General features: G+C 49.7%; 2 protein-coding genes across 6 annotated transcripts in view; one reads left to right on the top strand and one right to left on the bottom strand.

Annotated features, from left to right (window-relative positions):
* Prelid3a (PRELI domain containing 3A) overlaps positions 1 to 13,358 on the bottom strand; it is a 53,946-nt gene that overhangs the window by 19,535 nt on the left and 21,053 nt on the right. The window lies entirely within an intron of this gene.
* Positions 1 to 13,358, top strand: part of Spire1 (spire type actin nucleation factor 1) — a 103,583-nt gene that overhangs the window by 83,083 nt on the left and 7,142 nt on the right. For 3 of the 5 annotated variants that reach the window (XM_021265274.2, XM_021265276.2, XM_004853268.4), the window contains exons 9-12: positions 4,583 to 4,624; positions 8,879 to 9,057; positions 9,832 to 9,931; positions 11,423 to 11,565. In XM_021265274.2, the coding sequence (XP_021120933.2) occupies positions 4,583 to 4,624; positions 8,879 to 9,057; positions 9,832 to 9,931; positions 11,423 to 11,565 (464 nt within the window). The remainder of the gene's footprint in view (positions 1 to 4,582; positions 4,625 to 8,878; positions 9,058 to 9,831; positions 9,932 to 11,422; positions 11,566 to 13,358) is intronic. The other 2 variants (XM_021265277.2, XM_021265275.2) reach the window with 1 other exon arrangement.

The raw sequence follows: 13,358 nt of genomic DNA, 5'->3' as shown, positions 1-13,358 counted from the left end.
AGTGACAGGGTTTGCATGCATTTTCTTCGTGGAGCAGGTCGGTCACCTTCTCGCTGTGCTCACTCTTTGCTGCAGTCCCATTTGTTTATTTTTGTTTTGGTTTTATTGTTTTGCTTTGTCTTTGCTGCCTGTGTTTGGTGCATTATCCATGAAATCACTGCCGAGATCACTTGGGACTTCCCCATTTTTATAGCGTTTTAGTTTCAGATCTTAAAAGGTTTAAGTCTTCAGTTCATTTCGAGTTGATCCCTGGGCACCGTATAACAGTAAGAGTCCAGTTTCATTCTTTTGCTTGTGGATATTCAATTTTTCCACCACTGTTTGTTGCAGAGCTATAAATGCTTTCTGCATTGTGTGTTTTTGGCAGCCTTGTGGAAGATCAGCTGACCACACATTTGTGGGTTTCTTTCTGGCTCTCTGTTCTGATCTTGGTCCATATATGTCTGTCTGTATCTGGTGGTAACTGTGGCTTTAATATATTCTAGCCTCAGGAAGTGTCAGCTTGATTCTTTCCCAAGATTGATTGATTGCTGGTCTTTTATATTTTCACATAAATTTTAGGATTGATTTTTCTATTTCTATAAAAACTACCATTAAGATTTTCACGGGGTGCACAGTAAGTCTGTATATAGCTTTGTTAGTATGGATATTTTAGCAGTAGGAATCCTTGCACCTGAACACAGGATGTGTTGTGTAGTGTTTTGCATACAAATATTCCTAGGTACTCTACTCTTTTTTGGTTTTGGTTTTGGTTTTTTTGGTACTGGGGATCAAACTCAGGACCTTGCGCTTGTGAGGCACCACTGAGCTACATCCCCAGCCTGGTACTATGTTCTGTTCAGTAATGCCATAGAAACTTATTTTCCCAACTTCCATTCAGGCAGCTTGTTGTTTGTTGAAATGCAGTTGATTTTGAATCCTGCTACTTTACTGAATTTAATAGATTTTACAGTTTTTTAAATGGCATCTTTAGGGTTTTCTGTACGTAAGATCACATTTCCTTGGACGAGTATTTTACTTCTTCCTTTCCAGTTTGGGTGCTCTGTCTTTCTTCCTCCCTCCTTCTCTCCCTCCTTCCTTCCTTGTCTTTCCTCTCTGTTTGTTTCTGCTGGGACACCCACTATTGTGTTAAATGTGGGAAAGGCCATCCCTGCCTTGTTCTGGTGTTAAAAGAAAAATTTCCACCTATTCGCTGCTGGGTGTAGTATTAGCTGTGGGCATCTCATGCATGGCCTTTATTATGTTAAGGTAACTTCCTTCTATTCCAAGTTTGTTCAGAGTTTTCATCTTGAAAGGGTATGGAATTTTGTCAGATGGTTTTTTTGTATCTATAAAATGATCATGTGGCTGTGTCCTTTATTCTGTTCCGGGCTTGTCACATTAACTGACTTGCATATGTTGAGCTGCCCTTGTCTCCTGGGAAGGACTTACTTGGTTGGTGTGTGAGCCAGCGCCTGTGCTGCTGGCCTGGGTTTGCTCGCCTTCTGTTGGCAGCTCTTCATCTGTATTCATCAGGGATACTGGCCTAGAGTTTCCTTCCTTTTTCTTTCTCCTTTTCTGCTCCTCCACTCTTCAGTGTTTAGGAAGTTTGAGAAAGGCTGGCACACACCCGGCTTTCTGCAAGCTGATGGTCCAGGGCTGTCTTTGTCGGCAGCCTTTGAGTATAGATTCTGTCCCTAGAGCAAGCCTTGGTCACGTATTTTTCGGTCTCACTTTTACAAAACGATATTTATGTTCTAAGGCAAAGAGAACACTACTTTAGAATAAATGCCAATTTTATACTGTGAGTGTATCTTATTTTATTTCAACCTTGAGAGTTGATGTGTTGCAACAACCAGAGTTGAGCTGTTCCAGAAAGTGACTGTTCTGTGGACTTTCAATTCTCTAATCATGAGTTCAAGCTGATCTAAAACTTCAGTGGAAAATCAGGAATTTGAGTTCATTGATCCTGAAAATCCACATTGGCTTTCACTATAAAAATTGTGCTCTGGAGAATTGGGTTAGGATAAGATTAAAAGAGTTAACTTGAAGAACAATTTCCCTGAATATTTTTATAAATTTCCTCTCTGTGTGATTGTAAGTAGAAACTCAGGGGTGGGCAAACGTCTGAACATTTAGAGCAGATGTTGCCCGTCATTTCTACATCACAGGCGTCCACCTCGAATCCACCTGAGGACCACAAAACAAGGACAGAAAGCTGTGTGTAGACAGTGCTAGGCGCCCTTGGTGCTAGCTCTGCTCATCTTCCTGTCCGTCAGCATGACTCAAAAGTGCTGTGTGAAGTTGTGATCTAATGTATGGCTACACTGTGTTTGATTTGCCTGTTTCCCACTGCTTTACAGTTTTCCCACTGTTTTCCCAGTAAGCCTGAAATTCCTGTGGTTGTACCTCAGCCTTTGTTCATCTCCAGTCATCTTCTTTGGCCAGGTGGCTTGGTTGCCATGATCATAATGTCGTCTCCTGGATGGAAGGACCGGGACCACATCACCCAACAGTGACGCCTTCCCTTTCCTCCAAAGGAGTCTTTCCTGTTTGGAAAGATAGGTTTATGTCCCAGAGAAGAGCGGAATAAGGAGTCAGTGCAGGGTGCTTTGAAGATATGTAGTATTCTCTTTGCTCTGCATAATCAAGAAAGTGTAAGGTACACAGCACTGAAGTTTAGAAATCCATTTTAATATGAGTGGAAGATCATTCTTATCAACATAAAGACCCTAACCAGTGGGGGCAGACCTACAGCACGCGTGCCGCAGTGGGGCATTTGTACCATTGGAAGCTCTGAAAGGTTCACTGTCACGGTCCTAGCTACTGTCTAATGAGATAACTAAGACAAGCTATATCCTAACTGGTACACTGAGATGGAAACACTTGGAACGACCCTTCCTGGTCACCAGACAGTGAATGTGGCTGTGCAGTCACAGTGGCTTCCCCGCTACCCTGTGTGCTTCCTCAGACATCGTAGGGCCTTTCGTCCTGCTGAGTGCACGGGGTCAAAGGCAGTGCTTTTCGTGCTCATCACTTTCCTGAAAGATACACACTGAGCCTTTGGATTGTAAGATAAATTATTCCTTAAAAGCATCTGCTGGAATACACACAGGAAGATGGGTCTAAGGGGGTCCCCTCCATGGACAGTGTCAGCCAGGGCTGCCCACGCCCTGCCAGTGGCCGGCTCCCCAAAATCGAGGCCAGGTGAGGCCGTCTCCGTGCCCTGCCAGGTTTGTGTGAAGAGGACTGAGAAGAATGGAAGCTTTGGCTTGGGCACTGGGGGACTTGGGCGTCCTGGCAGGCAGAGGGAAGAAGGGCTGTGCGTGGGTGTCAGCTGTGGCAGGAAAACAGCTCAGGAGGCTGGCGGGGCTGGGGGCTGCCCTGAACTCCAGGCTCTTCTGATCTTTGCAGCAAGCTCTGTTAAAATGCCATTAAGGTATAACTTACCCACCCATTTAATTTAGCTTACTCACCCATTTAAAGTTTATAATTTGTAGGGAACAGGGGAAGGGGACGTTACCAGAACCTCTGCAGTGAGTCCTGGTCTCCTGCGAGCCACGGCAGCACACGGTGAATTACAGGAAAGGTAGAAAAATGAGACTGAGAAGAAGCTGAGCTTTGGGTCTGATCAGTGCTGCTCTGGGCGGCAAAGACAAAGCCCCCAGTTTAGAGACAAATGTAACAAATGACTGGCAGAGAGTTCAGTGCATCCGCGTAAACAAGATGTAACAGTCCAAGAACAAGGAGGAACCGAGTAGATGTTTGCTCCTCCCAGGATGTTCTCAGCTCCCAGGATGTTTCTTGTCCTGGAGAATCACAGCATCACCGGATCACTGAGGTCCCAGCTGTGACCGGAGGCCAAAATGGAGTTATGTCTCGGAATTCCATAGCTGGGCTGTAGGCAGGAGAACTAGGCTAACCAAATGATTTTTCCCTAAAATTATATAGCATTGCTCCTGACAATAATTAAATGGCTTTTATTGTATGGAATAAAAATTTTAAAACAAATTATTTCAATAGGAAAGAAGTAACAATTTTGTTCTTGAGCATTATCATTGCTGCCCTCGCGCTGTGCAGGTGCCTTCCAGGCACAGTCTCTGGGCGCCGTCCTGTCATTGTCACCGTGACCTGTGCCGGGGCAGTGCCGCCGTCGGTCCTCAGCATTCAGAGGTGATGAGAGCCTGGAGGGGCGGGGCTGAGAGCACAGCGCCCGGTGACAGTGGCCGTGCCTGCCTGGGCCCTTGTGGACCCTGAGACCCTGAGCAGCACTCATCTCTCCAGAGCCAGGTCCCCACCCAACTGCCAGGGGAACATCCATGGTTCCACAGGTCCAAGTGTTGCATGTGTTCCCTAAAATCATGTTTTAAAACATGGTCATTTTGCTCTTGACCTATTTTATATATTTAAGTAAAAAAACCCTACTCTGTGGTTTTTAAAAAATGTTTGTATCTTCATCCTGTGCCCATTTTCAACACATTCTTCTAAGGTGGTTTCTCCCTTCCAGTCTCGGTGCCATCACAGGAGTGGACTCCGTGCCGGGGATATGTCCCGATGTCCTGACTGAAGTGTTTCTTTTTATTGTTTGTTTTCTTTCTTTCAGCAATACGGCCACTTAGCATGTCTCACAGCTTTGACTTGTCAGGTAACGAAGCCCCTCACACCTGACGTGCTCGTGGTTTGTGATGCACATTTCATGCATCTGCTTGCTCAGACTGTCAGAAAGAAAATAGAAAGGCTTTCTTCTTGCAATGGTCAGTGGGCAAAAGCAGTATGTTTTTTTGTTTTGATTTGCTTTTTTGAAACAGGACCTTGCTACATCGTTTGGGTTGGTTTGGAACTCATAGCAATCCTCCTGCCTCAGCCTCCCGAGGTCTGGGGTTTGAGGTGTGCACCACCACCCCTGACTAGAGAGCACCTTAGAATAATGCGATCTCAGCGACCTGCGGCCTCCTGATGGGAGCTGTGCCGGGCCCATGCACCATGGGGCTGCGTCCTCTGCTCACGTGCCTTCGCTACGAGAGCCTGGAGGAAACCCAGCACCGTCTTCTCCGAAACCTTCAGTTATCTGAGGGCCTAATTTAAAGCAGTAGCTGCCTGCGGTGCCCAGCGGCCGAGCCCAGCACCAGGGCCCAGCCCGGCTGCCATGGAGCGCCCTGGTCTCCATGTGCACCCGTGTGCCCGGTCAGCAGGCAGCACGGTTCACAGCCCTTCTGTGTAACATGCAGGCTCCACACTGACAAAGGAGTCACTGCAACTGAGTAGATTGTTTTAAGTCAGCCCACTTTTTAAAATAGCAGTTTCAGTACATGCAGACTTTCAAGCCCTATTAATTCCAACAAAATATTTTGCACATTAGAATTTTTAATTTAAGAAGCCACTGTTTTAAAGGTACAATGAAATAGGCTGTTGGTACTGTTTCCTTCCCGAGTTTTTAACTGCACGAGTCCTCTTAGATTGCAGTGGCTCATTACGTGCCTTACGTGCAAGTTCAGAGCCAGAGCAAGATGGACATGGCAGCACGCACCTGCAGGCCCAGCTTCTGGGGAGGCTGAGGCAGGAGGAAGTTTGAGGCCAGCCTCAGCACCTTAGCGAAATGCTGCTCGAAATAAAAGGGGCAAGGGATGTAGCTCACTGGTAGAGTAACCCTGGGTTCAATCCCCAGTACTGCCAGAAAGAGGCCAGAGAGTTCTGTTATCATTTTGTGTTTTGAATATTTACCCGCTGTCTTCCACCTGCAGAACTAGCTCCCAACCATTGTTTAAATTCCCGTGTGTTTGTGTGGGTCTTGGAGATGACTAACATTTTACAGTCTTTGCTATTTCTGACTGACCACCGAGAGCCTTTTCCATTTTCTTTACCACATTTGGCTATTTTTATTTATGTTGTCAACCCTCTGCAGAGAGACCCTGTACAAACTTTGGTCTGGCTTTGAAGTCAGAAGTGCTGTAGGACACAAGAGTCTCCTCATCCTGAGCCGGCCCCCCACTCTCAGACACTGTCTCTCTGCTGGGCCCCTAACCGGGCTCGGGCTGCTGTGGGCAACCTGCGGCCGATTGGAGCAGCGCCCACACCCGCTCACGGGCGCAGGCTGAGCTCTGGGCCCGTACAGGGCACACGGCAGCTCTGCGTGGGAAGAGGGCTCCGGCCACTGACATGCCTGGTTTCACTGCTTCTCATTCGCTCTAATTTATTTTGTGCCTTAATGTACTTTGTGATTTCCTAGTGTTTCGTTCTTGGTTCTTGTGCTGCTTTCTGTGTTTGTTGTTGTGCTCCGAATAGTAATGAAAATATCCCAAATTATAAACGGGAAGGATTAGCCCACTCTCCTGACTTGAAGATCAGAGTGCATTTTCTGAGTTGGAAAATGAACAAACCAAGGAGTAAACACTTTAAACGCATAGTCAAGATGACACTAAGTGTAAGCCAGAGGGAGACATGATGAAGCAGTCTGCTCCTTAGGTGCTGCTTGCAAGTATTGTTTCTTAGTGAGAATGCTCACAGTCCATTCAACATAAAGGTAAGTCTAACTCATTTTTCCTGTGCGAATACTAAATACATTGTGTGCTAGCCACATTTCCTCCAGCTAAATAAGGCAGCACACCCACATACAGTTACTGAAGTGTTTAATGTGAGTATGCATGTTGCATCCTCAACCTAAGGTATTTCTGAAGCCATATCCAAGTATTTCTCATCTTACAGATTGTACTTACACATAAATAGCATCGATTTTTCTTAAGAGATGTTGTCTTATATAGAAGAAACACACAATTAAATTCACATGCTTGATTCTATTACATTGAAGTAATGGAATTTATTAATTTTAACAGGAAATGTAAGTGATCAAAGGCCGTAAAAATATGACCAGCCGAGTCCATCAGTAGGCAGATGCACTAGAATTGCCCCCGCCTCGTGAGCGAGCGCACCCTGAAGCCTGTCACTGCTCTGCCTCCTCGCAGCTCGGCCTTCCTTAGGGGGTCCCCTGTCTGAGCCAGAATGCAGGCGCCTCTGCCTTGGGACAGCCCAACCATGCTCCTGGCCATGTGCACGACGCTTGTTACCGTAAATGCCACTGTCCTGCCTAACTCCTTAATCCACCTTCGATGACTTAGGAAGTAACGCCCGCAAAAATCTTAGATCTGACCTAGCAGGTAACCTGTCTGCCTACTGTGAAATACACTTTTCCGCGAGCGAGTGTGGCTCGGGCCCTGTGCACTCAGTGGCGTCAGAGCAGCCGAGCAGGAAACGGTGCTGACGGGGCCTCTGGGAGCGCACACACGCGGGAGGGCGCAGGCATGTGCTGGTCACACACTTGTGCTTGCCGTGGACGACCTCCAGCCATGTCAGCAGCCAGCAGGAAATGCAGAGCGAAGGGTAGCACAGACTGTTCAGAAACAGGCTCTGTGAAGACCGCGTCTACACCCCTGCGACCTTTTTTCTTGAATAGGAGTTAGTTAGCCCATTCATTTGCTCTTTTGCTTTCTGAAAAACCTGAGGTGCTTCTCCCTCCATTTCCTTATGAAAGATTTATTTAATAATTTCAACCTTTATAACCTTGTCTAAAACCTTTTGTTTTTTCCCTTTCAACACCTTCCCAAACACCACTTGTTTGTTTATTCTAGCTCCTTACTTTCTGGGAATGTTGTAACAAAATAAATACATATGTTATCTAGTTCTCTATTGAAAATTTCACCTAGGGCCAAGGATTTAGCTCAGTGGTCTTTAGGCAGTGCTGCCGCCTGCCTCCCAAGCGCAAGGTCCCGAGTTCGATCCCCAGTACCGAAAGAAAAAACACACAAAAATATAAATGATTGCTGTGTCCTCTTCCTTTCTCTTTCTCTCTCTTTTCCTCTCCTCTTTTCTTCCTAGCTTAAGTCCCTTACTCAAGTTGAGAAGGGGATATCTTCTAGAATTCTCAATCCCTAAAAATAAATAGGAGTTGTGAATGTTGAGTCTGATGCCCGCCCAACATGGAGCGGCACCAGGGGAGCTCACACCGGCTGTCCGGGCCTTGGCCTTGCACCCTGGAGTGTTAGTGGAGGAGGACCGCACCTGCAGTCCCCCAGCTGCAGTGCCATCCCCACAGCAGGCACTACTGGGGTTCCTCAGTCTCCAGCAAGGAGCCCCTGAGAGCAGCCCCTTGTGCCACTCTGGGACTTCAGTTACGCAGCGGGCTTCTCACCACTGAGTGCTCTGTTTTGTAGCTTGCTGTTAGACTCAGGCTGTGGATAAGACCCCACTTGAAATGCTGCAGAACCCTCCCCTCATGGGGTCCTGGCTCGAGCACTGCTTTGACCCTGCCCCTGCCCTTCCTCCCGGCTGGGCAAAGGCTGGCCTGGCCGGTGTGGGTCCAGTGCAACTGCAGCCCATTTCACCCCAGTGGGAGGAGAGGTTGGAGCTCACTCAGCCAGGCACCCCTTGGCCAGCTGTGTCCAGCTCTGCCTCGCTGTCTGGCCCGTCCATCTACACACAAGCTCTGGTGTGCCCGCAGGAATGCGTCCATGTTGCGCTCACAGAAGTGTCTTGTGTGTGCTGTGTCTGTTCGTGAAACACTTCCGTGAGCACGGATGGCTAGTGGTTCCTAAGGCCTGGCGGGGCTCAGCGTGCACCTCTTCCTCCACCACCCTGGTCCTTCGAGGCTGAAGCAGGAAGCTGGTTTCTCTGTGCCTCGGTTTCTTCATCTGGAAACTAAAGTCAGAGTCCGTTAATTGCAGGATTTATAAATGTGAAGCCAGAGTCACTCATTTAAGGTTCCTTCAGCAGCCGGCTGTGGCTGTGCTGGACAGTGGTGGGCGTGCCAGCCCTCTGCCTCCGGCCTGTGGGACAGGGCCAGGGACTCTCGCCCCACTGGGTTCCTTTCCTGGCTCGTTGAGGTCAGCTTCTGCCTTTCTCTCCGCAGATGTGACCACACCAGAATCTCCAAAGAGCCTCCGGGAGCCATCACAGGTGAACGGGGCCTCACTGTCACCAGCAGAGCCGGGGAAGAGCGGGCAGAGCCCCGCTGGGCTGGCGCCTGTGGTTCGGAAGAGGCTGCTCAAGGCCCCGACGCTGGCCGAGCTGGACAGCTCTGACTCCGAGGTAAGGCCTTGATGAGCAGGACTTGGCGCTGGTACTGAGGGTCGGGAGGGGCTCTCGGGCTTCCTGCTGTGGGTATCCACCAGCACAGTGGGTGTGGCTTGTAGAGTGAGTGTGTGGGTTGGATGTGCTGTGGTCATAAATTACAAGCAGGGTTTAAATAAGGCAACGATTTCCAAATTTAAGTCCCTTTGATTTTGGGAAGGAAAAAGTAGGCAAACAGAACTGTGTTGTAATTGTTTCCCCCCAGACAATAAGGGCACATGCTCAGGGTTGTTCTCCCCACAATACAAACGAGAATGCCCGCAGGTGAGCCTCCACGAAGGCGGTGGCAGGGCACCTGGACGCCTCTCATCAGCCACCCTTCCCCGGATCTCCACCCGGGCAGGCCGAGACCCCCCACTCCTCCTGCATCCATGCTGGGTGTATCCACGGCGCTGGGTCTCCACTGCTGCTGCTCACAGCCAACTTTGTAAAATGAAATCATCTTCCTTGTCCCACACCGTAAAAGGGAGATGTTTTCACTCCATTCAGGACCTCGAGGGAGCCAGGACAGTGCAGCCAAAGACCCTCGGGAAAGTAGCTCCAGAGCTGCCGCAGGAAGGGCAGGGATGTTGGGATGAGGGTTGGAAGCACGAGGGAGGATCTTGAGAGGGTACTGGCAATGTGTCTGCACTGATTTGAATGCTCAGGTATCTGCGGATTGCATCTCCAGCTTCCGAGCCTGGGACACTGTTTGGGGTGCAGTGTTGCTAATGGCAGTGCTAACGCCCCCAGGAGGAAGCCCCACGCAAGCCCAGCAGCAGCAGCGGCAGCAGCAGCGTATCCCCCTCCCCGCTCGAGGACCCTGTCCTGGAGGCCGTGTGCACAAGGAAGAGTGAGTACCTGCCCCGTGCGGAGAGCTCAGGTCACAACCGTACCATGGTCCTGCAGGCTTGGAGAGCTCATGCTGCTGTAGGCAGGGGCAGAGACTCGGGTGTCCCCAGACGGCAGCCCTGCGCACTCACCCGAGGCCACACACCTGCGTCTAGGGAGAGCTCACCCTGTGCAGACGCTGTCGGAGTGGGGCGGCTGTGCACTGTCTCATGAGTGTGAGCAGGAGCCCCCACCCCAGCACGCTCACTCCAGGCCACGCCTGCAGAGACAGATGGTGAAGCACGGCTTACAGCTCTGCCTGCAGACAGTGAATTCTGAACACGGGTGCCTGGAATCCATGGATTTCTGAGGGCTTTCAGTAACCTCTTTCTCTTATAGGATCATTATGAAGGATAAAAATGTTAAGATATTCTTAGAGCAGTGTCTCGATTTCACACACACCAGAGATTTGAGAGGTTCAGGTTCTTCACATGGCATTTCAGTTGCTTAAACAGATCAGTCATGTTTTTGGTGAGGAGCTGGGCTTTGTTATCTATGGCTAGTGTTTGGCTAGGTCTACTAGGCAGCAGAGGGACCCAGTTAGACCCCACAGTGGATTCTGTGTCTCTTCTTGACTGTGGAAATGATGTTCTTTCTTTTCCTGGGGTGGTCTCCTGGTTCTCCTGAACTCTGTGGGGTCTTCCCCCGCATTGTCTTGAAGCTGCCTTGCTTTTTGCAAATAGAGTAGGAAGGAAGTACAAGAAAGCCTTAGGCAGCATAATCTATTTCTGACGTTCTTATGTTTTCAAAAGGTCCCAGAACACTACTGGGCGGCAGAAAACAGTAGTACGATGTTAATGTCAATACTGAAAGCATACAGTACATGAAAACATAGAGAAAGAAGAGTATCCATGTTTTATCTTTATAAAGGAGAGTGTGAAAAGAAGGTATGCTTGAGAGTTTTGGTACGCTCTGGAAGTCTTCTCGGTCATGCAGAATACAGTAATGCCTCGGTTCTCGAACAGTTCAGTTCACTAACAGAAGCGTTTGGCAGAACTTTGCTCCCTTTCCTGACCTCCATGTCAGGCACCAAACACGACCATGCCCCTCTCCCCAGAATCATGGAATGACTAAGTTCGTGAACTGAGGCACCACCGTGTATATTTTCACATGTGGTAAAGTAAATGTCCTAGACTTTGATTGCCAAAGTCTGTAGGAAGCAACCTGAGGGCGTTGTAGGTCCCAGGCTGAGCTGCACTTGGCCCTGTATTTCCATATGTGGACTTGAATGCAGCTCTTCCCTCGTCCTGCCTGTTCTGCAGCAAGTCTGTCCTGCAGATTCCTCAGTAGCGATCCTGACCGTCTCCTCTCAGGGTCAAAAAGCAGCTCCTCAAGCCAAATAAATGCCTCGTCTTTGAAAGTGGTGTTTGTCACCAATGACAAAGGCTTTTCTATGAGGAAAGTCAGAATGGAGATTTTGTAAGCAAATCCACTTATTTGTTTAAATCTTCAGAGCCTCCGAAATTCCTGCCCATATCGTCCACGCCCCAGCCGGAGAGGCGGCAGCCGCCCCAGAGACGCCACTCCATCGAGAAGGAGACGCCCACAAATGTGCGGCAGTTCCTGCCTCCATCCAGGCAGAGCTCCCGCTCTCTTGTGAGTAGCAGCCAGGACCCTGACTCTTTAGCTTTTGGTCCAAGTGACGAGGACAGTCGGGCGTGGTGCCGCTTGTCTGTCATCCCAGCATCTGTGAGGCTGAGGGGGGAGGACTGCAACTTTCAGCCCAGCCTAGGCAATTCAGGGAGACCCCATCTCAAAATAAAGGAGCTGGAATGCCGCTCAGTCCAAAGGCCCTGGGTTCTACCCCCCAGTACCGAGAAAAAAGATAAGGAGAAAAAACTTCTGAAGACTACAGTGAACTTTGAATTTTTTTTTTTTTTGGTACTGGGGATCAAACTCGGGACCTTGCACTTGTGAGGCAGGCGGCAGCACCACTGCCCGGCCCCATGTAACTTCTTAATATCTAAAAGAAAGCAAGCTCTGATCAAAACTTGAAACCTGACCAGTCTTTGTTCATTTTGAGTCCTTTTTCCCTCAGATGTATCAGTGGATCATTGAAGAAATGCTTTCTGCCTTTGAATGGATATTAATCCACTTTAAAATTGTTAAAAACAGATCAGAAGACGCTGCGCAGTTGGACTGAGCAAAAGCCCAAGAGAGGGAGACTCGGGCCCGGGGTGGGGGGGGGCAGGACCGCTGCGTGGGATGGGCATGCAGGCCCTGTGGGGGCAGCTGGGGGAGGCGCCTCAGCTGCACCTGGTTCAGAGCCCGAGAAGCAGCGCCCCCCAGTGCCCGCCACAGCGGGGGGTCAGGAACACGGAGGCCAGGGCATGCTGTGCTCATCCCAGGGCTCACAGGAAGCCGGTGGATGCTGCCCTCGGATGGGCACACCGCGGGCACAGGGCTTTGGTCAGTCGCCCACATTTCAGATAACGCACGTAGGGAGTGAGTGACTTGCTGACCATCCTGGTGAGTCCTCAACCCTGCATGATCTCAGAACACTGCTGTTCCAGAAGTCCAGCCTTTGGGTGGCTGCCAGAGAAAAGCAGAACCCTGGCCAGACAGGCTCGATTGCCACACTGCACAGCTCCACCAAGGGAACAAGCTGTCGCTGTTCCAGTGTAGATGTTTATGGTCACAGCTCACAGATATGTCAGAGGAGCACCCTTGTGGTTTTTTCATGTCTTGAAAAGTAGCATCTTGGGCTGGGGAGGTAGCTCAGTGGCTCCGCCTGCCTCACAAGCGCAAGGGCACGAGTTCAATCCCTGGTACCAAAAATAAAAAATAAAAAACCCCCCAAAATGAAAAGTAGCATCTTCTCTTCAGCCAGCTTTTCCCGGAAGTCAGTGGCTCGGCCCCTCTGGACCTGGCACTTGTGACCATGCATCATTGCCAGGGTGGATGGAGGAGCCTCGGGCCAACCACAGAGCCACCTGTCCTGACGGAGGTCCTGCCAGGCCTTGGAGTGTGCCAGGTCCCTGGGAGCTGTGTCCCGGTGGAGAAGGAAGGGTGGCAGGGAGACCTTGCAGAGTGAGAACAGGGCAGGACAGGCGGGAGCGGGGGCCTGGAGGGCACCGCGTCCATAGGCATAGGGTGGTGGACAGCACCCCACGCAGGCCAGGCTCCTCTCTCACTGATGGCTCTTCCTGGAGTCCGTGACGTCCAGCCCAGGGAGCACCATTTGTAAAAATGGTAATTGGTTTAGAATTCAGCTGTGTTTTAGAAAACAAGGAATCTTTTGTGTTTGTCACCCCTCAACCGAAAATGGCAAGAATGTTTTTGTTGTGGATAATTTTTCTCTCTGTAGGATGCTTCAAATGTAACTTTGCTGTCACTCGGTCAGATGGCGGTGGGGCTGGGCTGTGTGGCGTGGGGGCTGTGTCCCCACA

Source organism: Heterocephalus glaber, unplaced genomic scaffold (assembly GCF_053883595.1).
Source record: "Heterocephalus glaber isolate CG9 unplaced genomic scaffold, H.glaber_assembly_v1.0 deba00000331, whole genome shotgun sequence".
Classification (NCBI taxonomy): Eukaryota; Metazoa; Chordata; class Mammalia; order Rodentia; family Bathyergidae; genus Heterocephalus; species Heterocephalus glaber.
The sequence above is the reverse complement of the archived record's forward strand: the minus strand, read 5'-3'. Positions and strand labels throughout refer to the sequence as shown.